A 26,863-nucleotide genomic window follows, 5' to 3' on the forward strand; every position below is an offset into this window, starting at 1 on the left:
ATTAGGGGGGGGGGCGAGGGGGGCAGTCGTCATCCCACCTTTTGTCACTTTTGCCGCCGCACTAGACCAAACCTTATATACGAGTGAAAGTAAACTGTCTTTGCCCCCAAGTTTTGACACCTTGACCCGTAGTTTTGGAACCCAACCGCCGCCAGTGGGAGTGGAGGAAGTGATAGAGATTCTTTATGGCATGTTATCCCTCAGCTGCAGTAGCTTTTTATAAAGCAGTTATTTTTTTTTAGCCATTCAACCCAACATTGACAGTTAACAACAATTACAAATAATAATATAGTATGTTAACATTGCATTGGTCGAACTAATAAGTAATAACAATTGAAATCCCACCTTTGTCGTAGGCTGCTACTCCAAAAATCGAGGGGCCTCCCTTATGGCGCAGTGGTAGCGTCATTGCCTTGTAATCAAGGGGTCCCGCGTTCGATACCCGGTGGAGGCACAAGTGGTTCGGATCCCACTTTAAACTGTAGGTCCAGTCCCGATTAGCCTTACTGTGCATAAAGTGGACTTAAAACACCAACTCAACTCCAAAAATCGGTGCCACTCATACCGGCGCGCGCAATTCTTGCGGTATTCCTGCAGCAATTTTTCACGTCGAAATAAACGAGTTGCATTGCGCTCGTCATTTGTTTTTTTAGCGTCTGCTTTTCCTGTCGAATGTGCGCGTGCGAAGTGCAATCATTACAATGCAGATATGTGTGTGCTATTTAAGTTGAAACAGTTATAAAATCAAATACCTAGTTAGTAAGGCAAGTAATCTTTCCTTCAAGCAACCATATCCACGTTCAAAATGGATTTTCCATCTCCAGCAGACGGCAGGATCAACTCGCCATATGACTTGGACGAGCACTTCCGCGAACTAGCCATGCATGATGACAGATCATATGATTACTCACATTCCATGATCGGCGATGGTTCGAGCTATTACTCACAGCACGATATGGAACATTATTTCTCCCAAGCCCAAATCAACTCTAATTTTGACTCAGGTGATCTCTCAGGTTATTCAGAAACGTGGGAACATATTTCCCCGGACCCTAAAAGTTTGGATGCTGTTGTAGTGGAGTTGGGTCCGGAAGAAGTCAGGTGGTTTTATAAAAGTGATTCGGATAAACGATGGATTGCTTTTGGTGGATATGATTCGGTACGAATTGAATATAAGTATAGACAGCTTTATCAAGAATGGCATGGCTACGCATATGGTGGACAAGGAAACACAGAAACCTGTGAGGGATACAGTGAAAATTATGCTAATGAATACTATGGGTATGAAGGATATAGTGAAGTTCCACAACAGGTTGAGTGCAGCAATAATACTCAAGCACAGTATGACGCGAACATAAAGCACCAGACTAGTACTGATTCAGAATCAACAGAATTTCAGCATTCAATAGTTGTTCGGGGAGGGATGTATGAAGTTGATTTACAGACTTGGAAATGTACTTCAATTTATTGGCCAGGTATATATGTCTTGTATAAAACATATCAGAGCAATTACAAAATGCGGGAAGTATCTCAGATTGCTTTCAAATTCGGCATACTCACTAATTTTGGTGTTGTAATCACACAGTTAAAAATTGGCCGTCATGTCTAGAAAATGCGAAACAAGTAGAAATAAGGGGGTCCGTGAACGAAGTGAACACCAGTGATTTATGAAGGAAACAACGGTCCAAGTTCCTTTTGTTTTATTGTGATTTCATCATGCTACAAATGCAATTTTTACATGGATTGATTTCGATGTACGTCTGCTAACACATACTGCAGAGTTTTAGCGATTAATTAAGATTTGTTCAATATATGCTTTCATGGTTAGGCAGGTTAGGTTTGGTTCCCTTATCATTAAAATAAAGTCCCTAAATATATTCTACTAAGGTTCCGATTTACTTCTATATTCATTCCCACGCTTCTATGATATTTACTGTCGCTTGTCGACGGAGAATATCTTATTTTCCTGTAGTTTACGGTTATTACAAGCATAAGAAAACAGTTTTTTCTTTGTGACGTTTCAGGAGAACACACGCTCCTTTCATCAGACATTTATTTTCATTTTGACTGTCTGATGAAAGGAGCGTGTGTTCTCCTGAAACGTCACAAAGAAAAAACTGTTTTCTTATGCTTGTAATAACCGTAAACTACAGGAAAATAATTCTATCATGCAAGCAATGCGTACATACAAGAAAAAGGAGAATATCTTGTCCATGAGAATTGCGTAAGGTAATTTTCAATTATTTTTTTCAACGTAAATAACTTTTTCGAGTCCAAACAGTGCTCATTACTTTAAGGAAGGTTCAAATTTCGTGTGACAATGATTTCCAAAATTCTACGATAATTAGTCTTTGTGCTAGGAGAAATCATAAAACAAACTGAACCGTTACCGAAACAACAATTTTTTGCAATGATTAGCGTTCATATACTGTGTTTATGAATACCCTGAATTTTAACTATGCTTGCCTAACGTAACCTAACCTTACCGTGAATAGTTCGTGGGGCAAGTATGTTTTCCACATTTACTGAAGATGCCATATTGTCACATGTAAAGCAACGCTCCATGGAACGGATAGCGAACTTCACTTTTTCACATCATCAAACATGGCGACCATATTAGTGTATCGACAATCATAGCGGTAATGTATGCACGGTATTTCGCATTTTCTAGACGTGACTGCCAATTTTTAACTGCAGATTCGTGATTTCGAGGTGAAAATTAGTGAGTATACCAAATTTGAAAGCAAATAATTCCAGTATTCGGTACTTGTTTACTATCCGTCTGACAGATTTCTTCATTTCTACAGAAGAAACTACTTACCGTAATAAGTTCCTGTAGTATTGTCTAACATCGGGAAGGTGTTTTGTGTGAAATTCAGGTAAGTTTTCCGTATCCTGGAAACTGATTTCTTCAAATTTAAAAGTTTGGGGCTCATTTACTCCGGCCAATTTCTAACATGCCTTTAACAGGGAGTCTATAGAAAAAGCTGGGGAGCCAGAGCAGAGCGGAGACAGGGCCGCATTAGCGATTGGGGCGATAGGTCAATTACCCCAGGGGCGGAGCCCGGAATCGGTGGGTTTAAATTTCGCACCGATTCTGGGATGGATAGCCCCAAAAACCATCCACGGAATGTTCCGCGAAGCAGATAGGTAAGTACGAATGTCAAAAATTGACGAATCTCAGAAGTTATAGGTGTCCGACGGATAGTAAACTTTTACCGGTATGGTTAAGTAAACTTTAGAGTTTAATTATTTAGTTATGTGACTTTATGCAAATCATGTGTGAAAGTGTGTACAGTGATCGAAGTAATAGTAGGTGAATAGTCCCATCACCATGCTCATTTACTCTTGGTTTCCACCACATGATGGTAATGAATTGGAATAAAAATGATAGGAGGGGGCACATACAGCAGTAGGCTATCAGTATGTTTACCTTCTTTAAATAATTTTCATATGTTTGTTTTCTTAAAACTGTAAGTAGACATGAAATTTTACTGGTATGCCTTATTATGAGAGCAAGTCTTCTACTTGCCCGACCCTGTGGCCGAGTAGTTAGCACATCGTGCTGCGATGCCAAGGGTCCCGGGTTTGAATCCCGGTCGGGCTTGGTTGTTTGTGAATGTCCATTCATCAATTTCATCACTCATCCCCATCTTCGCAAATTAGCCAAGAGGCACAAAACGCGAAGTAAAATAAACTAAATCAATCAATCAAGTCTTCTACTTGTAATTTTTCGATATATATGCATACAATGTGCGTTTTAGAGAGTTCCAATGGTATTCTTTTCCTTTATCATTCCAAACTTCTTTTTCCCTCTCTTAAAAAAATATTGGTAGATGAAGTTCTCAAGTGATACAACTATTTTTACAGTCACCAATTATGGTGTATACCCTACAGCATGATTGAAATGGGTTCTGATTCTCTGCTCTTGGCATTGAGCCAAGAAGCCAGTAATGTAATACAACATGTTCTAGTTGTCAAACCAAGCTTCCCAACCAACCGGAAGCCAAGAGTAGTGCCTAATCCAGTAAGTAGTCAAAATAATGATCTAGCTCCATGGAATATGGGCTTAACTGAGTTACCGATTAAAAAAAAAGTAACTGTTATTTTACTTGTGTAATTCCTTGCTCCACACACTACTACACAGATAACCTTGAAAATATTTAAATACTGAATTATTGTTATACAATGTTGAACCAAATGTTTCAGTTATAGGAGAAGGGTCAACATGTAAAGTTTTATACATTTTAATCCTATTGATTATGTGAAATATTGTACTGGTAACATTGTTTAGTGTGTATAGTAATAATGCTGAACTATTAATGTGACTTGTATTCTTACAGGTGAAGAATGTATGATCACAAGAGGGACATGGTTTTACCCAGGATCCTGGCAACCCGTGGAATCACCTGCATGTGACACTTTGGAAAACGCTCACCTAGGCTTATTTTATGGGCAGAGGGTGTGTGATTATGTCTGTGATACTGCTTCAAAAACTCCCAAGACAGGTAGGTATCTTTTTTTTTAAGGTTAAATCAATTTTTAGTAGGTCTTTAGAAACTACATCAAACATGAAGAAAAAGTTTTATCTACTATACACAGGAGTAGAAAAATACAGGACACCTGGTTGCCATAGCACATGAAGAAATTCACCTGGGGACTGAATTTTTAAATTCAGTTCTATTTATTTTTAATATTTGGAGTCCGCTTACAGAAATTTCCATTGCCTTTTTTTAACAAGTACAATATGTTTTTTTTATTTTTTGTGTCCTTTTTTTATCGCATGGATAATTAAATCAGAATAATAAACATGCCATTATAAATTTTTGCACTGTTGCTAGCCGAATTTTAAAATCTGCAATGATATGGTAGAGATGGCCATATATTAGAATGTATTGCATGGTTATGTTGAGCCTTCTTTAGGATGGCCATTCCGGTGCAAGAAATAATTACTTTTTATCCAAAATGGATGTTATTTCTGTGATATCATTGTTCTCAAAATGTCCACCAGTGTAATCAAACCCAAGACTCTTGCATGTAATCAGATATCGTACTGACTAGATCACTGTGGCTCTATGGAATATGTGGTCACCAGTTTTGCATGAATTCACGGATATACCAACACTGATGACGTCTCATCCTTCCTGTACAGAATAAAGGTTTCATTTTCTTTTTCAGCCTTGCACACTGAAACATTTCCCGAGTTCCATGTGGATTGGCACAGTCCAACTGATATCTACTTGTATAGTGAGGCTGCCTCTTCCAAAATAGTTCGAAGTGTCACACAGAAACTGGGATTTCAGAAATGTAAGTTTTTCACTGAAATTAAGAATTTTTGAATTTAAAGCCCCTATCACACGGAACTGGAATTCTAGTAGGAATGCCCTAGTTGGTGCTGAACTAACTTTCTAGGTAGCAATCATGGCCGCCTGGCTGACTGCTTGACTGGTTTGGAGGAATAGGACATGTTCTAATTGCTACTTGCTTTCCTCGACTGGATTCTGTGGAACAGCCAATCAGACCAAAGTTTCGCCATGTGAAGATAATCTGTGAGTGTGCAAAGGAGCTCTTTTGTCTGTGGTTTCCGAGTGTTACCCCAGCAATGTATAACGTATACAGCATGAAAGGCGCATTGAGTTATACCATCTATGCTGAGTGCACGGTGTTTACATTTGAAACAACTAAAATATTCTTCCATACGTGTACAGTAAACGTCGTAAAGTATGTATTTAAGCAGCGCCATTGTTTTGTACCTAATAACGTTTTATACGAAACATTATTCCTCTCGGTTGAATAGTTATCGGCTTTTAAAAATGTGAAGTGATACATTTACATCTCACGTGGCCGCCATTACAACTTCCCTCGTATGGGAACAAAAGTCTATCGACAAGTACATTGATAAGTATCGTGTGAGGCGAAAACTAGCAAATGGGTAGCCAGTCCAGCGCAAACTAGGGCATACCTACTGGAAATCCAGTTCCGTGTGATGCGGGCTTAAGTTCAACAGAAATTCTAGTTGTAGTCTTTATTCTTTGTCTTTTCCTTATGCTTCTCTTCTTGTGGATTAGAATTAAATAAATTATAGTGCAATAAATAAATCAGAAGAGATTTTTAAAATTAATTTCATATTATACTTGTTCATTGGCTTTGCCATCAATCAGTGAATGATGATAATCTTGGACAATTAGCTCATTTGGAAATTTAATATAAACTGCTGACATATTTTTACTGTGTAATTTAGCATGTAATGTTTGTGTAAAATTATTTTTGCATTTTTCAGCAACAGGGTACAGATTGTATCGCGGGTACAAGGAAGCAGCTACCGAAACGGACCGGCCTTCAGATATCACACATCTTGTTTTTGTGATCCACGGGATAGGGCAGAAGATGGACACTGGACGTATCATACGCAACAGCACAGCGTAAGTCAAATTTTGTACATTTGTTGTGATAAGAAAAACAGATATTTATTCTTCATTTAATTGCTTTTTAGTTCTTTGTTTTCTTTGTTGCAAATTACCAGAAAATGTTAGACAATCAGAGACAATATATGCTTCCCTCTGATTAATACTGTTTCTGTTCAGTTTCTCTTCTCATTTTTTACTTTCAACACGTGAAGTGAACATTCTAAAAACTTGTTTAAGTGGGAATCTAATGTGGTGTTTAGCAAAAATATAGTGGCCTTGTTATACACATGTTTAAATACCTGAATTATCCTAATCACTTGGTCAGGATATTTTTTGTTCTTGGTCCGGAAAACCTGGAAAAGTCAGGAAATTGTAGACACCCTGTTCTCATTATGAAGTTTTAGAGCTTCCATGGAACGAAAGTCATAACGTCTGGCACTAAATGTAAGATCACATGCTTATTATTAGGCAGGTGCAATCTCCCCTCCCAAATGCCACATTTTTGTACATATTATTATGCCTAATACATTTGAAGACGCTAACATTGTGTCTTTTATCACCAAGTTGAGAACATGTTTTTTAAAAGTTCAATTAAAGTCCACACTGTGCTCATGATAGGCAGATCTGAATTGGACCTACAGTTTACATTTGGACCTGAACCACTGTGCAATATGTCTAAATAGGGGATCAAACCAGAGACACTATTAGAGAATAGGTGTTTTTGTTTATTCACTTTATTCCTTGTTTTATCGTTCAGTTTACCAGCATACAATAATAACAATCTATTCCAGCGCTTGACCCCTATTTTTGCAAAACAATATGTTGATCTCTAGAACATAGAAGTCAGCTTGGTTCCTGTTTACAGTACTATGTCTGGTTTTCATATTTGTTTCTTTATAAAATGAGCTTTAACAGTGTTTTACTGCGTGGATCTTTTCATTGCATTCTTGTTTAGTTTCTTGATTGTTTGACTACTTAAAATCCCTGTTTTAGTTTCAGGGAGTGTGTTGGCTGGCTGAAGAAGAAGTATTACCCCACCTGTCAACAACGGGCAGAGTTTTTTCCTGTCGAATGGAGGTCGTCACTGAAGTTGGATGGTGGTGAGCATGTTTTCTTGTAATTATGCAAATTTCTGTTTCATTATTTTGTTTACTTCAAACTTACGAAATTACATTTTTCCTTGTAGAAATTTGGATTCACAATTTGTCTACTATTCTTCAAATAGAACAGTATTTTTTTAGTATGTGTTGAGAATTGTATTTTTGTTACTTAGTATTGTATTTCTGTCACTTTTGGCTAACTGCAGTTTCATTTTTGCTCCAGTTTTTGTATTACGAGGTACAGAATGTGCCATAATATCTCCGCATAAAGTACCGTGAATGCCGTACTCAACCATGCTTATCCATAATTTAGTGGATGGTAAGTGAATCTAATGATAGATTTTTTCTCTCCAGGCATAGTGGAATCCATAACCCCTCACAAACTACTTGGCCTTAGACAGATGCTTAATTCTAGTGCGATGGACATAATGTACTACACCAGTCCGCTTTACGGAATAGAGGTACGTGATGGAAACATCAAAATGTGTTTTGTAAGTAATGTGCTGTGTTTTCAAAATGGAGTCCTGTCATCTAGAATTAAGTTTGCTTTCCTTCTGGTTGGCAAACATGTAGGAGAAGGAAATGCACCAAGGTTGATTTTTTTTTTCAAAGCAAGTCTCTTGCTGCACACAGTGTTGTTTTAGTTAGCTCAAATTGCTGTAGACACATAGTGCTGTAACTGTTCTTAGTACAGTTGTCCTGGAAAAACTGTGAAATCAGATTAGGAGGCAATGGATAAGCCAGGGAATTTTGAAAAATCAGTCGGAAACTTCTTTAACACTTATTAATGTTTTACTATTAGAACAAATTATAATGCAAGAAACACCAGTGGTTCAAAAGAATTAGGCTGCCTAAGGAATCATTGAAAGGGAAGAAATTAAACTATAAAGTTCTTAATGAGTTCTCAAGTTAAAACAATTGTTCATAAATAGAAATAATACTTTCCTTAGTATGCATGTTTCAATCTGAATTACGTACGTTTATCATGTTTTTTTTCCAAATATCACACAAGTAACCACAGAAAATTACTTGTCTAATGTAATATATTTGGCCCACTTGCTGTTATATCAAAAATCTTTCTGATGTAATGTTTTTATATTTAAGGTGGCTACTCAGAACAACCAAGGTAACTGTCTTGAGTAGTACATGTGACCTAGAACATAGTTCACCTATTTATCTTGTTACGATTTGGTTTTTTGACAATATATCTAATCTATGCACTGTAGCTACTAGAGTTCTGCAGTGAGCATTTTTTGCTCGAGTGCCAGATAGTTCGCATGAACAATGCCAGTTGCTTTGCTCGAGCAAATAACTCTCGAACAGGCAAAACAAGCGACATACACTCGAAGCCCAGTAGTACACGTATAACCATAATTTGTCTGTGGTGGTGGCCCTCAAATATGGATCGTGAAGTGAAAGACTCAGTGAAATTTAAACTTAAGTAAACTTGATCGTTATCTCCATGTTGAAATGTAATTTAGTCTATCCTACCAATACAGTAATATCTGAAAATGAAATAGATGATTGGGATCTGAAACTGCCAGGATGGATATTTTACACATATGTGCATGCAAATGTTTTCACATTAGAATGATATTCCATTGTAAACGCTTGAGCGTAGTACGCTCGAGGGTGGGAGACTTGGACAATTTCGAGCGAGTGAAAGTGGTTCCATGCAATAAAGTGGTTCCATGCAGTACTCAAGTAGATAGGAAATTGCACAAATAGCTGTTGAGTACCCTGTGGTCTTTTACTTCTAAGAAATACTAATTTTTCAGGTGCAGAGAGGTCTGTGTGAGGAACTGAATCGGCTGTACAGCATGTTTTCACAACGAAACCCATATTTTGTTGCGAACGGAGGAAAGGTTTCTGTCATAGCCCATTCTTTAGGTTGCGTGATATTTTATGACATAGTCACCGGCTGGGTTCCGCCAAATGATAGTATGTCACAGGTGAGCATTTCGATATTGAATGGTTTAATTTATGTACAAGGTGCGGCAGAAAAGTAATGAGACTGATTTTCTTTTAACCATCAATATTATTCTTTTTACAAATCAAGGTTATCCGCTTCAAAATAGTTTCCTTGGGCAGCTTCATAGCGTCGGAGGTGGTGTTTCCATTGTTCGTAGCAGTGCTGGAAGGATTCTGATGGATACCTTTCAGCTATTCGGTAATGCTCTGCTGGATATTTTCCAAAGTACCAAAATGGCACCCTTTTGAGCGGTTTTTGAGCCGGGGGAATAAAAAGAAGTCGCAGGGACTGAGATCCTGTGAATACAGAGACTGAGGAACCACAGGAATGAATTTTTGCTGCTAAAAATTCATTGATGGAGACTGCAGTGTGATATGAGGCATTGTCGTGTGCAGCATCCAAGTGCGTGCAATGCCTGGCTGCACACGTGCCACACTTTTCTTAACCCCAATTCATTTGTTAAACTTTGATAGACATTAAACCGGTTCAAATTTAACTCACTACTGATCATTCTCAACATCAATCGATGATCTGACCCAACAAGGGACCTCACTCTTTCCACATTGTCGTCCGTTTTTGAGGTTGAAGGTCTTTCCACACAAGGTTAGTCTTCCATTTGTTCTCCATAAGCTATTTTTAACTTTTCATAAGTCACAGTAGTGGATTCGCCAAGCTTTACACAAAATTTGATGGCAAAACGTTGTTCAAACTTTTGCCAGTACATTTTCGTAACGCACCTCACAATCACCACTTCACTTCAGACGCTCTCAACAATCGCTTAGCAACTGTAGCAAGTTTAAACTTGTACTGAGTTAACAGAAGGGATTAACCTAACTTCCCTGTAAAGGGGGAAGGTAGCAGCATCATATTGTGTGCAGTATTGCCAGTCTCATTACTTGTCTGCCACACCTTGTATATCCAATGTGGTATATGATGAAAATGTTCTTGGTAGAGGAGCATTCCCAGTGAATATTTTCCTACTTCATTTTTTAGTTAACATGAGTTTTTTTTATGGATTACAGGTAGTGTATATAATTTATTTATACAATTACTTATCTCATGACATTTTCTCGCAATGAAATTTCCAAATTTGATTTTTATTTATGACTGGTAGTCTAAAAATTAGTTTCACTGCAGAATATTCATTCTAGTGATAAATGATTATGGACAAAAATATGAATAGTTCTGGCTCATTTTTCAACTTAGACCTCACCAACATTGTGCTACTGGTCATAACAGTGCATCCTGTTGCAGGAGAGTTGCAATAGTTGTGACCTCCCTGATGCTGTAGGGGTAGCATTGTTGTGTAATCAAGGCACCCTGGGTTCGATACCTGTTGGAGGAACATTGTGGCTCAGATCCCAGTTTTAACTGTAAGATAAGTTTATGCACAATTTATGTGTTTCATATGTGCTAATTTTCTTTGTATATTAAATGAACAAATTGCAGCATGATTAGTCTGTTTATGAAGAAAATATCAGATTTATGTTAAACAATTGGGGTGCTTCACTGTTTGCACATATGTACGTATTTGTTTTTTACACACCATTTCAAGTGTTGCATTAAAGATAATAAATATGTGCACGAAAATCTAAGGAAACACTGTGCGAGATCATGCAAACATAAGGCACAAGTTGTTGTTTAAAGTGTGAATTAGTTGTCTCCACATTCCTTGAAAGATTTATCGCTGCCGATGGCATTGTTTAGTGAAACAAAATGATTATTTGAAACTAACTAATCTATTAGATTAATACCAGCACACAAGTGATTTTTATAAACTTAGTGTAAGGTAGTGGAAATTGAGATTCAACCAGGGATTGAACCTGAGTCTTGGGCATTCCTGCCAATGTTCTATCACAAAGCCACTTCTAGCTTCACCTTGTGTGTCACAACTTCAAAGGGTGTGAGGGGTGATCAGCCTCTCTTCCACATAGTACACCACGGACTGAATTTTGCAGTCTAGTGAGACACTGGTGTCTGGACTTACAGCCAGTATAATCCCCTGTGAGACTTGTATTGTGTTGTCCATGTATGTTTGTGATCATCCACATGGGCGTCCGGAAGGGGGGGCCATGGCCCCCCTCTGGAAAACGAAAGTCAACCAAAAATTACATATTTCACACATATAATTTAATTTCGGCCACAATAATGTGTGTTAATTATTGCACGAACATGATAAATTCATATTTAAGCAATGTTTTTTGAGGGATGAACACTATTATTGGGGAAAATATGCCATGTTGCCCCCCCCCTGGAAAAAATCCTGCGGACGTCCATGATCATCCATCTCATCACCGAAAATGACAGACAAGCAACATGAAACAAAATAAATCTTTAAGGTCAAATCTACATCTCCTGATATTCTGTAACATAATTTCTCCAAATCAAAGTTGTTTTTAAGTCAATTTTATGCTCAGATAGGCTGATAAAGTGCAATCTGAAGCACTGTGGTATGTGCATCCACTGGGGATAAAACCCCAGAGCCCCTTGATTATCAGGTGACACCTTTAACATAATACCATTGGGAAGGCCCGATTTTACAAAATATCTGTATGGATGTGTGCACAAGAGAGGGGAGCAAGCAGGTAGTCAGGGCTGGATTTAAGAGTGGGGGACCTACAGCTTTAGCCACCTTTCGTAAAAATTGCTTTGAAAGGGACTACAGAATTAAAATGGGTGGGGGGGGGGAGAACACGTAATACACATTTCACTTGTGGTAAAAATATAAAAAATGTACTAACAATTTCACAAAATTGGCCTAAAAGCTACAACTGAAATAGTATTCTGAAGGCTCCACATGTATAAATCCAAGGGGTGACTTTGCATGTCATCCAATTGTTCGAACTGAAAGTTGAAGAGGAAGGACGTGTTTTCTAGCCGCTCCGTTCTAAGCTCGTGGTAAGCAATGGGGGTTTCGACCGAGACCTGGCGTTGCAGGATTGGAATGTTCGTGGTGAAATCAGGCCTGAAATGTCAGGTGTCTGCGGAATGTAGCTCTGAATCGAAGCAATGTTATTGTGCATATGGTTTAGTAATTTTAGTGCTACTAGTGATAGGTGGTGTGGAACAAAATCCTGGGCCCAGTGATGAAATGGGAGAGATCAAAGCAATGCTGCAAGAACTCAAGGCTTCGAACGACTCCTTAGTTTCCGAAGTTCGGCAATTCGGCACCTCACTCAAAACCCTCGTCACTAGAGTGGACGTTCTGCAGAGAGATGTTGGCTCCCTTACGAAACGTGTGGAGGAACTGTCTCAACAAAATAACTGGCTGGAACCAAGACTGGACGACCAAGAAGACAGAAGCCGACGCGATAACTTGGTGTTATACGGTGTTGAAGAAGGGGACTCGGGAGAAGACTGGAGCCAGACGGAGACAAAAGTGCGAACAATAATTAAGGACAAATTAAACATCGATCTGCAAGAGGATTCCATCCAGAGAGCGCATCGGATCAACACCAACAGTAACCGAGGTCCTCGTCCCATCGTCTGTCGCTTTTTGCGATACAAGGAAAAAGAAAAAGTTATTGGATGCCGCAACAAGCTGAAGGGAACGAAGATATTCCTGGAGCAAGACTTCTGTTATTCCACTCGCAAAGAACGCCAAGGATTACTAGAACATATGCACTGAGCCCGGAACGCTGGTCACCGTGCGTACATTAATTATCGCCATCTTGTGGTCGACAACATAAGGTATTCCCTGCGCGATCTGCAAGCTGACCCTGGCAACCCTTCCGATGCCCAAAGTGTTGGTCCCCGCCGGGAGCAAAGTGAAAGCGGAGGTCAAGAACCCTCACCCCTCATTCGTCCAGGAAATCTAGGAATGCAGGATGGAAGGGGGAGCAAGTGGGCAAGAGGTAGCGGTCTCCGAGCTCTTTGAGGACGTCAAGGTAGCCACGCCCAGCGCAACTTGTCAGGTAAGAAGATTATTTCACCTGTTCGTGTCCCTGCTTTTGTGGAGACGTCAATCAATCTTGCTAGAACTGACCCTTCCAAAACTCTGTGCGACAATGAAAAAAACAATTAGCATGAACATAATTTATCAGAATCTGAGAGGAGTTCGATCAAAAACCAAACAGTTCTTTTTAAGTGTATTGAGTAACAATTACGACGTGGTCTTGTGCACGGAAACGTGGCTAAATTCTTCAGTTTCAGATTCCGAACTACTCGACGATAGATATAGCGTGTTCAGGTCAGATCGCAACACGTTAGAAACTGGCAAAACACTAGGTGGCGGTGTCCTCATCGCCATAAAGAGAAAATTTAATCCTGTAATGGTCGATGCTCTTTTACACGAACAAAGCATTGGCAGTTTAATTACAAAGTTTAAAACAGAATCTGGTCGCGATTGTTACATGTGTGTAGTGTATATTCAACCTGCATCTCCCGTGGATGTATATGAGAACTTCTTTAGTCATATAACTGCACATTATCCTCTGGGGAGCCCGTTGGTCATTGCAGGTGATTTCAACATTCCTGAAATTAAAAATTCCAACACTGAGTTGCTCACGTTAGGCGCACAATGTCGGGAACTGAAATATTTCCTCGATTTCAACGACCTCAAAAGCAAAAATTCCATCCAGAACGCCAATAGTAGAACTCTCGACCTAGTCTTAACAAATATTGAAAATACTAAAATATTTCGCCAAGAGCCTCTGGTAAGCGAAGATAAACACCATCCGGCGCTAGGAATAACTTTAACACAAACCATGCCTAAACAAAGAGCTTTAAATCCAAACACCCAACGATATAATTTCAAGAAAGCAGATTTCATTAATTTGTATCGGAAACTTGAATTAGCTGACTGGGACCAAATAAAAGAATGCGAAGACGTAGATATTGCCGTTGATAAATTTTATGAAATGATCGAAAGCATTTTTAATGAATGTGTTCCACGCTCTCGCTCCTCTGTAAAAAAATCTTACCCATGTTGGTTCACGCGGGAAATTATTAAAAATCTGAAAGCAAAATCACGTCACCACAAAAAATGGAAGCAAAGAATGGGAAATGTAACACATCACGAAACTAAGTATAAAACTTTAAGAAAGAAATTAAAATGGGAGATCAGTAAAGCTTACCAAAACTATATTGAAACTTCAGAAATCAATCTTGCTCACGATACTAACCAGTTTTGGTCCTTCATTAAAAATCAAAGAAAAAATCCACCCGTGCAGCCAACTAAGTATAATGATAAAACCATTGACGATAATGGAAGTATCCAAGATCTCTTTGCAAAGTATTTTGAATCCGTATATTCCAAAGAACCATCTATCTACAAAGATCCGCATCCTAATGTAAACATGAACTCACTTCCTAGTATCTTAAATATCTCTGAAATATCACTAAATGAAATTGAGGAAGCCATTAAAAAACTGAAACCTAAAAAATCCGCCGGCCCTGATTCAATCCCCCCTTATGTAATTAAAGGATGTTCGGAAATTCTTAAGTACCCTCTTCACACCCTTTTCAACTTGGCTGTCAGAACTTCGAGATTTCCAGCAATGTGGAAAACAACAGAAATCTGTCCGATTCCCAAAGCCGCTGATAAGGCTGACATATGTAACTACAGGCCTATTGCAAAATTGTCAGTACCAGCAAAACTCTTCGAGCAGATAATATACAAACATATATATTTTCATATTAAACCCATTCTTTCCCCCAAACAGCACGGATTTGTCCAAAAACGCTCAACCGTAACCAATCTTGTCGAACTGACAAGCTACATTGCACCCAGTATAGCTAATAAAGGGCAAGTTGACGGTTTATATACAGACTTTTCAAAGGCATTTGATACAGTTCACCACGATATATTAATACAGAAATTTGCCAACAATAGCCTTTCTCCTCCACTTATTACCCTTCTTTCTTCCTATCTGCAGAACCGCCGACAATATGTCGTGTATCAAGGCTGCAGATCAAACGAATTCGTGGCCAGTTCGGGAGTTCCACAGGGGTCGAACCTTGGTCCCTTGCTATATTTAATTTTTATAAACGATTTGCCAGAACTACTCACAAAATGTGAGACATTAATCTTTGCTGATGATGTTAAAATATACAAACATATCGAAAACGCTGATGACTGTACAATATTACATGAAGAGCTGAATAACTTGCTTCAGTGGTGTGAAATTAATAAAGTCAGCCTAAACCTAAAGAAATGTAAACTTGTATCATTCACCCACAACAGACACCCTATTCAACATGCATACACTATTTCTAATGTGTTAGTACAAAGTGAGAATATAGTTACCGACCTAGGGGTCACTTTTGACAAAAAGTTAACATTCCAATCACATATTGCCCGCATTTTAAGCGAAGCTCACAGAAATTTGGGATTTATAATGAGAATGGGTCATCAATTTAGAAAAAAGGAAACATTTCTCTTGCTATATTATACGCTCGTCAGATCTAAACTCGAATATGCTTCTCTTGTTTGGAACCCGCAATTCAAGAAAAATATCGAAAAATTAGAAATGCTTCAAAATAAATTTCTCAGATATCTACTATTTAAACTTGATGGTACATATCCAAAACTCACTCCTAGCAACATATTACGCGAAATCTTTAATATTCCGTCACTCGACGAAAGGAGGCAAACAAGTCAAATAACTTTTCTCTCCAAGCTTATCAATGGTAAAATAGATTCTTTTAATCTGTTGTCGAATTTAAATTTTTATGTGCCAAACTGTATGTTAAGGCCCAGAACTGATCTCTTTCAAATCCCCCTTGGAAGAACCAAAATGACCGAAGCTGAACCCATGAGGAGAATGTGCAAGTTATTTAATTCAGTTTCTAAGAATAATCCAAGCGTAGACCTATTTAAATGTAATTGTAACATAAGATCTATTCGCTGAATTTCTGTATGTTTTGTTTTGTTCATTGAATTTTGGTTTTCATTCAGCTTGTAAGGTTATATCCAACAGTTTAGCTTCATTTATTATTGTATTGTCTCTGTGTTCCCTTTGCTTCTATAATCTAATAATTAATTTCTTCTCACAATTGTTTTTAAATGTAAAATGTATATTGTGTCATTCATATTTCTTGTTAATTTTCTTACTTATGTTCTTGTTTATGTAATGGTGTCATCCCATATTGAACACTGTAATTGGGCATGCACCTGTTGTGTTTCAATTAAATAAATAAATAAATTGTCTACCTCACTTCCACATAGTGCACCCTGGACTGCTTTTTGCAGACTAACGAGGCTCTGGCGTCTGGTCCTATGGCCAGTATAATTCTGTGTGTTGTCCTTACATGTGCTGAGTGCCCCTTTACAGCCTCAGCTTTTAACAGAAGTCAGAATATTGTAAGATTTTAGTTGTGCGACATTACAGTTATGTTATTTGTTATGGTAAGGGGCTGGACCCCATATAATGTGATGCGTGTGAAATAGCCTAAGTCCTGGCACACCCAAAATTTTAAATTAAATATATAAATCCAAGTATGTGCGTGTCTTTGTGTATACTATATTTCTATTAAGAATATATGTATTTGTAATTAGGAATACCTTTTCAGCTATTTCAGGATGTATTTTCCACAGGAGAAGGGGATTCTGGTGTGGAGTGTAGTCCAAGTTTCCTTAGAAGGCGTAGAAGAAGTTCATTTTCGTGGGTTAAACCTGCCAAATCAGGATTGTTATTTGAGGTGAGATTATTAATAATTTTGATGACCTGTGATTATTGTACATGTTGCAGGAAATCATGAACCAATCACACATGACACTTCACTTTTGCAACTTGAAATTCTGGGCTTTCATTTAATGTTGTGATTCTCATATTTTATACGTACTCATTCAGTGTGGCATCTTCAAACTTACCTTTTTCTCCCCTTTTCTTCAGATTGACAGTTTCTTCTGTTTGGGATCTCCACTGTCGGTGTTTCTTGCCTTGAGGTTCAAAGATCCTCAAAACCCTGTTCGCCACAAGGATATCTTCCCTCGTAGTTTGTGTAGGAGGTTGTATAATGTATTCCATCCATCAGATCCAGTTGCGTACAGGTAGGAGCACATAGTTTTACGTGATTTATGAAGATTGTGTAATGCTTGCAGAGATGTGTAATGATGTGAGATGGGAAGCATTGCACCTCTTGTTATCATAGCCTTAAGCAACACAGCCCTAAGTCTTCTCTTAAGTGAATGTAGCACCCAACTTGACAAGCCAAAATAATACCAAGTGCGATGTTTCCTACTGTTTCATTCATTGTTAGGTTAGGAGTGTTAAGTTCGATGCTGATAGCAATTTTCAGCATTTTTCTTAGATTAGGTGTGCTAAGTTATTGACATTGTCTTTTTTTTTTTTTTTTTTTTTTGTGTGTACAACCGGATTTTACAAATAAAAGACAGTGAAAATTGTCTGAGATAGGAGGTCTCAAAGTGGGCTATACTTTGGGATCAAATATCTAGGTTATTTGTGGCTTTCACAACATGAAACAAATTTTATGTTTCGTAAAACATTGAAATCTATCAATTGAAAAAAATCGACATAATTCTCAAGAGGTGTAGTCAAGGGCCCAGTTTACGTAATATGTATTTCTTATTGTTTGCAGTATATGTACAAAAGCAATGCACGGCATTAAGAGAATTCTTTAACTTAAATAGCTACGAAGCCTTTATTATGAATCATAACATGTATTATTATGCATGATGATGTAGCAGATATGGCTAATTGTAATAGTCTGTGCGTAGCAACTATGTTGAACTTTGTCTGTTTATAAGTGTTAAAATATAAATCCACCTTGTTGTAAGTTAAAAGTTTTAAAAATTTATGAAGTTCCACTCTTGTGTATTTCTGTTTGTCATGAAGGTTAAGAGATAACAGCCTGTTTCATATCTGAGGGGAAATATCCGAAAATTTAAAAAAATAAAAATAAATTGTGTTGAAACTTAGGTCAAGTTTAACGTTAGTGTTAATGACATGCGGCATGAAATAGCATTTTGCATATGATTGTTTATATTTAAAAATAGGTGAAGATGCAATTAGCCAAGTTTTCTCTACTATTGCAGAATTGAGCCTTTGCTGATACAGGACTATACGAAGATAGCCCCTCTTCAAGTGCATGCGTACAATGCAGTGAACAAAGTGCCCTACGCTCAGCTGCCCTTGGAGTTGATAGTTCCTGATACGAAGAAAGGGGAAAAAGCAAAGGGTGATGGCAAGGACAACAAAGAGAAGGAGAAAGAGAAAGAAATTCCACCAGCGGAAGTGAAGGAAGATGGTGAGAGCAGTACGGCGTCAACCTGTACATCTCCGAAAACACCAGGGACACCATCTAAAGGCGGTAGGATGTTCTATTTACATATATTTTTTTCAGTTTTCCATTTACATGATTTATTGCTCTCATCTGCTGAATTTGAAAGTGAACAAATATGGTGACACACACACAAAAAAGAAGCATCAGGATTTTTCAAAGAGGCCAACATTACCAAGATATTAAAGTACAAGTTGTAAAAATGTCAGAGTATTTATGTAAGGTCAAAGTTGCCAACTTAAAATAAAGCTGGCACTTGTGTGTATGGTACTTGTCAAAAAGTACTCGAAGAAATGTTTGGTACTGTATTCTGACTCTTTGGTAACTTGTTGTACAGCAAAACACATTGTTACAAAAAAAAAAAGGTGTTTCATGTGTATACAATGATATATCCTAACTATTTTTCTTAGTTAACAAATTGAGGTAAAATGTACTAGGTATAATATACAGTTTCTGTTGTGCTTTGCAAATGTCAACACATTTAATAGAAGTTCGCTCAGTGGCCGAGCATGTTAATGGTGGATTTTGTCTCTCCAACAAGGTTCTGGGTTCAATTCTTTGCCTGCCATTGGTGTTCTTTCCAAGTGCACCCTCAACAATGTCATCTCATCCTCATCGTCAGGGAATGGATTTATATGTAAATACATATTCATGTATGAAGCTGAAATCAGTTATATTTTGTATTATTGTTTTGTATCATGGCAAGTAGATTTGAAAAATTCCATTTTTATTTTCCATATTTGTACATATATTAGATTCTGGCTCATATTTTACATATTTTAGTTTTTACATATTATTTCCAAATTTCAGAATATTTCTCAACATATAGTCCATATTCGTGCAATAACTACATGTCCCTGTCTGACTGTAAGAGTTGGGTACACCGAACCTGCAAGTTGTACATAGTGATACATACAGGTTTTTAGTCTTTTAACATTCTTAACATGGGAATAGGGTAATTGTGCAAGTTTTTAGAGAACGACTAGTTTTTTTTAAATACGTCTAGGAGGGGGGGATATAATATCTTAAATGTATCCACACCAACCCTTGTCCACTATCCTTTTATTACATTTCGACGTGGTACCATGTTAAGTACCTAGTTTTTTATACGAACCTGAAGAAGGGGATAGTTAGTCCCCAAAACATAGTTCTAAAGGAAAGGAAATTAGGAACAACATACTCGCATACGTAAGTACAGTTTTAACGTTAATTTTTTAACGTATTTTTTATATTATCAGTGTTCAGGTATTGGTATCAGTGAAAATCGGAAAATTATTTGCATTGTTATTGTTATCAGGTTCAATCTGGTAGTGCTCTAATTAACACTAAAATTAGTCTAAAAATATTTTTTTAAAAAAAAAAACTGCTTCATTTTGTCTGTGTTGTGCACAAAATTTCACTAAGTCAACAACCATAATTTTGAGAAAATTTATGTAGGAAAAATGAGGTCAATGGTGCTACTTATTGATTGATTGTTGCAGAGCGGGGCTGGAGCCTGTGGAACTTGGTCCGTGGCCGAATGAGAGGGGAGAGCGAGAGTCCTGTGTCTGAGATTGACGGCAGTGCTTCACCGCATCATGAAGCTGCATCTTCAGGTATGTATGTGTATTAGAGCATCACTCCTACTGTTTAATTGAAACATTTCCACATGTACCATAGCACATCTCATTCGCCAGAGAACTTGAAGAGTCAACTGTAGTAAGTTCTGCTACATTATAATTATTTACAGTTTTATTGGACTTCGTCTTTGAACATCTTTCCTTTTCGAAGAACTATGTTGAATTTTTATATTCTGAAATACAAAGATACCTTTAGGATACCTCCATGAGGAATCAGGAAATGAGAAATATTTATCATTTCTGAAATATTGTGCCAATCTCGATAAATAAATGATTATAAGATAGTATTGGGGTCTCCCTGATGGCACAGTGGTAATGTTGTTGCTTGTAATTGAGTGGTCCTGGGAGGAGGCACATGGTGGTTCGAATCCTACTGTAAACTATAGGTCCAGTCCCAATTAGCCTATTTGTGCATAAGTTGAACTTAAGACTCAAATGATGATGTTATTAAAACTTTGAATTACTCTAAAATGAACGTTTAAATACAATGATTAGATGTATAAGGGCAAAATTGGCAGGTGATGATATTTTTTCAGAGTAGTGCTGATACTACATTAGCAAGACATGTAGCACAGTTGCATACCGGAGAGATGTAGCTGCATACGTATCTGAATAAGAAAAAATAAAATGAGAAAGATGAAAAAAAGTTGTATCAATTTTCAGGAAAGAGAATGCTAAAAGTGGAACCGATACTATGAAATTTCTATTCCAGGCCTTGAATATAGAATGGACTATGTGTTGCGTGAAAGTAACTTAGGGGGTAGTTACTTTGCAGCCCTTACGTCCCACACAGCGTACTGGAACAATTACGATGTAGGGTATTTCATCTTAACCCATCTCTTCCCAGAGTTGCAAGGACAAGAAACATATGGGTAAGAATTATGTGGATGAGAATGGCAAGCAGAGAGAAAGCATAAAGCAGCTTGTAGAGAAATGCATTCCCCCGTTCCTTGTAGTTGCTTCTTACGGAATTTTCATTATGTACATGGTTTTAGTTGGTTGTTTTTCTGGCTGGCTTTAAGAATGTGTAGATTCAGACTGTGATAATATTTGTATTACTTAAGAATCCTTATTGCTTTTAAGCTGTCTGTGATACTTTTATGAAACAATTCTGTAATGAAACGACAAATTTAAAAACTTTGTATTTTGTTTTTTCGTGGAGTATCATGAACATTTAACAAAAATGTGGTTTGTAAGATGTGTTAGTACATGCCAGACATTGTAATTTCCATGTTTTGCCATTTCTGCTGCATATTGTTTGAAGTTAAGCTACAAGGATTATGTGCTGTACTGCAGAACCGAGCTTGTAAATATTTTTATGTTGTCTATATATAATTATGCAGTCATTACAAAATTGTTGTTATTAGTGTGAATGAGCTATAGGCCAATACTGCATGCAGGCTCATAGAGTGTATTCGCATGAGACTTTTGACTCCTTTAGCACTCTCTATTGTTTACGATCCTACTGTACCCAGTGCTGTCTGATGTGCCTATGCACAGAATATTGTATTCTTAAGGCCATTGTACATACATGTAAGCAGACTATTACTATCAAAGTTCCATTCAAACTACAGATATTGCAAAATTCTGTTACATATAGGATAGGGATATTTGAACAATTTCTATCTAATTTGGATGCATTGATCCTTATACTTTGCTGCACTAAAGATTTGTCATTTTCTGACCAAAAGGATAAGTGACAGTGGCAACCATGAATCTTGTGATGAATGGCTGCATATATACAGGATAGAAAATGTAATTTTTCATACCTCATAGCTTCAAAACAAGGCCTTGAGCAAACCATTAGTAAGAGAAGTTGTCTATTATGCCATCTACATGCTGTGAACATTTGTCTGTGTTGCATGGTGACACCCTGTATGTATTGTATAGTGTAAATATATATTTATATAACAGACCTTTTCTCTAATTTATACCAAACAGTGTCAGATTGTGATATACTAATTTGTAGCAAAACAGTTGCTAGTTCGTACGCAGACTATGCTAATATACATTTTGCTGAAAGAAAATCAAGAACAGTTACACATCAAAATTATGGTTTTATTGAAGAAAATAAGCATATAAATCTAAGAAGGAAATAATTTTTGGTTAGAACTGATAAATGAGAATTCAAATAATCTCTTCTTTGTGAACTTACTCTTAGTTTCACAGTTCAGTTTGAACATTTCCCCAAAAGCATATTAATAATAGTGCCATGTATATGGTAATAGTTGAAATATTTTTTTTAATTTCTTCTGGCTCTATTGCAGTTTCACAAATTATGTTTCCCCTCACATAAAAACTTTGAGTTAAGCTGAAATATTAAATTTTAAAATATATATATTTTTTAAAAAGCTACCTCTTACATATTGATATATATATATATATATATATAAATAACCCATGCAGTTTGGTTTCTAAGTTCATACAATATATTACTCTCAAATGAATGTAATTATTTCCAGGCTGGTTTTCAAAAGAAGTTCACGTTTGTTTTAAAAAATATCCTTGGAGTTCATGCTAGCAATTTTCTGTATTGGAGTTTTTTTTAATGGGAATTTAGTGCAATATACTACTTTCAAAATAATATTGTATGAGGAAACCTGTAAATTGCATATAAAATTGCATAACATATTTGTTAATAGCAGCAATTTTTGTGTCATTGAATTATTTATGGAGATTAATATATTTTTATACACTTTGTTTTTTGCTGGTGTTATTTTTCTTTATTACTTTTCCAATTTTTTATTATGTTATACAATACCGTATTTTGTGATATATCTTCAAAACTAAATAAACATGTAAATTTTATTAAATGGCTTTATTGTACAATAACATTTAGGTTCAAAATTGTTCAAAACCTTATATATAAAATGTGATACTGCTGGTGTTGTATTTTCACTGAAAAATATGTACAAATATTGTATGTATGAGTATGTTTCTTTCATTGTTCATAACCTTTTCTTGATATTAGTGCATATTGATACAAAAAGGTACAAATGCTGTAGTGCCATTTATCTTGCATTGATAAGTGTGATATTAGACAAAATATGCATGGACATAAAAGAGTATTGCATGTTATTATGGGCTTGCTTTAGTCTGATGTTGATGGCCTTAATGCTTGTGGCTTACTAGCATCTTGTGTTATGTTTTGGTCTTGGTCATACAGAGCACTGTGCTATGTTCGTCGATGCCAGGATGAAACTTCAATATTGCTTGCCGATGCTCAGATTGTGACACTTGACTTCAGTGTACTTGGCTTACCTGAGGCCCACACATTTTTATCACTAAAATTCAAGATAAACTATTTTGTTATTGAATCACTGCTTCCTTTGCTGTTTATATAGATGCAGATAATAATTACAAAAACTATCATTATTAATAAAAAGCAAAGCCAGTTATTTACTGTTACTTACACGAGTGTTGCATACATTTTTTATCATTCACACTTTACATCAACACTTTTTGTTTATGTAGAAGCAGTTATATCGTAATTGTAATAATCATAAAAATACCACCATTAGCAAAAAACAAAAACCAATTATTCATCCCAAAAAGGGGGGGGGGGGTGCTGATAGGCCAATCACCTGAATTTTGATTCCTATGTACGTTACTTTCATGATTTTATGAACAATAGCAATACAGAAACATTGGAAACATCCTAGTAAATATTAAATTTATTTTTATTATTTAATAAAAATGCTCACAGTTGAAAAACAAGATGTGATTGACCAAGCAGTCCTCCTCCCCTTTTCAGTAAGCTGAGGTTAAAATTTTCACTCAAAACACTTGGTTATTGGGCAAGTAATGCAGAATTTGTAGAAACAGAAACACAATAAACTTCATGAAATTTGTAAATACATGCTTGTCATATTTTTACAGTATATGAACCATTGTTCTCTCTTATACTTGCAATCCTGTATGTAAAAATGTGCGAAACTTCGATGATTTTGCTGTTTTACAAGTAACGTCTTTACATTTATTTTCTCTTTATGATTCAAGGAATCTTGCATGTAGGAATATAGCGCATGTAATGGTGCTCTGTACGACTACAGCATTATACAGAGAACCCGAGTTTTATGTTCTTCAATTTTATATTTACCTGCATTTTAATTTTAACTTGTTCCCCTGAGAAGTGTAAAATGCAGGCATCAAAACATTGCCATAGTAACAATACTGATAATATTACAAGAAATTGTCAATAACTACAGATTTTCTAATGTTTTAGAATAACATTCACAGTCACTCTTATTGTATACATGAGTGAACATCTCAGGAACTTTACATATCTACAAAGATGAAAATAAGCATGAAATTATATGTACAGATTAGACCCCCGAGTTCTATTGCAGTACTGTGGTATTTCATAATAATTGGAAATCATTGTAGCACATAAAAAGCTTTGTGATGATGTTTTAAAGGTTTTATTATTTTCTCAACTTCTTCTTTTTTCACTATTTTCTGAAGATTGGAGGTGGAAACTACACCAGAATCACAATAATGGTAAGTTAGACTGTTGTTCTCATTTGAAGAAAAATAATATTAAAAATATTATTGCTTATATAGAATGTTGCAAATATATACAAAACAAAAACTCGGACTTTATTGTGAATCCTCTGTTTGATTTGGTATAGATTTCATAATTCCTTGCATGATGTGTTTACAGTGAGTAATATGCAGTTTTGTTAACTAATCCAGATTCAACGTAGGTCCATAGACTTAAGTTATTTTCAATTTTCATGTGAAGCGGTGCTATTTAATACTTAAAATTGTGAGACAACTGAAAAAGATGTGTAAACATTTCTTGATAATATAAACATCTTTTTACTTTATTTACCAGACTTCCAAAACGTTGGATTAAGGTAAGATATTTTTTTTTTCAATTGAGAATGCCAGAAATATTTAACCCAGCATTTCCAGAATTAAATTAAATTTTCCTGATGGTACATGCAACAAAATTATCAGTTTGTATTGTAAACCACAAAATTATTTCAATGTAAAATTTATAAAATTCCTAATTAATTAAAGTTGTGTTACATCAGAAGAAAATTTTTAATATGGTCATTTTTACCTAACTGTTTCCCGGTAAGAATATTGAGTTAGATTAAATTTCTCTCTTTATATCTGTCACAGTTGTTTTAAGGAGATATGTAATGTTCACGCGTGGAATTAGGTAAAGGGAAAATAAATCTACGGTAATTTAGAGATGATGATGATAATACAAATTACATTGAGTAAAATATCACCAACTTAAGATCTTCTCTATTTTTAATACAATTCTATTTATATATTATTTTGTGAAGCTTTTAAGTAAGTTTTATATTGCTATTTATGAGAAACTTGTTTAGAATTTTAAATATTGTTTTCCTAGATTTAAGAATCTTTTTTTGTAAATGCGAGGGTTAAGTCATAAAGTCATGGCAACTATTTTTTTTCTCGCAAACAGGGGACAACACGAAAAATCTAAGATGTATGTTTAAAAGTGTATGGAATGTACCTTCGAATGAAGCCACCAGATGAAGTCTGCATGCAGGAGACTGTCGTAAGGAAGAGGCAGAACACAGGATATTGGACAACAGTGTTTTATTATGAGGCAGATCAGCAGTTGACACACTGCCCCGTTTGAAAGCCTCCACCCACCTCTCCACTGTTCGATAGGGCATGGCATGCACACCCAGAGCTTCCCGTAGCTCTGTATGGCATTCCCGTGCATTTCTTCCGTGGAGAACTGCTATTTTAACGTACGCATGTTGCTCCTGCTTCATGACCTTCATTTTCGAATGCTGTCACTCACCGACTGAACTTTGGTGCATGCTACTACCCCACCGTTGTTCACATACACCATCTGGTGGCTTCTTTTGAAAGTACATTGCATACACTTTCAAACGTACATCTTAGATTTTTCGTATTTTCCCCTGTTCGCGAGAAGAAAAATAGTTGCCATGGCTTATGACTTAACCCACGTATATGTTTTCATCTTATGTTTATAACACATCAGTGTTATGTACACTTCGCAACATCTTATTTGACCGCCCTGAAAAATTTCAAAGTCCGGAATTCGTAAATTTGGCAGCATAGCGCTTCAGAGCCAACTAAGAGTAGCCAACTTTGCAACATTTCTTCTTCCTGAATGAAAACGCTCGTGATTTTTTTTCATTCTTTCACATTCCATAAAGTAAAGATACCCTAAAGCAGTAATAAAATATATGAGTAGACAAAAAAATGTTAAGTAGAAATACGAATGTTGAAAATATTTCAAGATTCTTCGTTCTGAATTTGAAAATAGGAAAATGTATGTGCATTGTGAAACACTGAACAGGTTCTCATCCACCTGGAAAAATTTGCGGTCACATTTGAATGCAAGGAGGCAAATTTATGATGATTTTATGCGAAGTGTTTAGTAAAGATACCTTGCACAACACCAAACGATTCTGCAAAATGTGTCTTTTCCTTGGTTCTTGGCGAAAAATGGTTCGAAACTCCGGCACAATGTTGCTTCAACTGAGATTAACGTGTTTTACTGAG

General features: G+C 36.5%; 1 protein-coding gene across 2 annotated transcripts; it reads left to right on the forward strand.

The window, feature by feature from the left end:
• Window positions 1–660: 660 nt before the first annotated feature.
• On the forward strand, window positions 661–25,720 carry LOC145986756 (phospholipase DDHD1-like). 2 transcript variants are annotated; one of them, XM_083121138.1, is made up of 14 exons: window positions 661–1,475; window positions 4,344–4,508; window positions 5,179–5,307; window positions 6,281–6,422; window positions 7,401–7,507; window positions 7,862–7,968; window positions 9,286–9,459; window positions 16,992–17,120; window positions 17,315–17,472; window positions 18,478–18,752; window positions 20,204–20,317; window positions 21,054–21,213; window positions 24,806–24,841; window positions 25,179–25,720. In XM_083121138.1, exons 1-13 carry the CDS (start codon window positions 806–808, stop codon window positions 24,837–24,839), a joined length of 2,364 nt encoding a protein of 787 aa, XP_082977264.1. In that variant the 5' UTR covers window positions 661–805; the 3' UTR covers window positions 24,840–24,841; window positions 25,179–25,720. The 2 variants fall into 2 exon arrangements, with proteins under 2 accessions (XP_082977264.1, XP_082977265.1); XM_083121139.1 differs by lacking the exons at window positions 24,806–24,841; window positions 25,179–25,720 and having other exon boundaries at window positions 21,054–22,254.
• Window positions 25,721–26,863: the final 1,143 nt, after the last annotated feature.

This window comes from Lepisma saccharinum, chromosome 4, assembly GCF_977018435.1.
Source record: "Lepisma saccharinum chromosome 4, izLepSacc3.1, whole genome shotgun sequence".
Classification (NCBI taxonomy): domain Eukaryota; kingdom Metazoa; phylum Arthropoda; class Insecta; order Zygentoma; family Lepismatidae; genus Lepisma; species Lepisma saccharinum.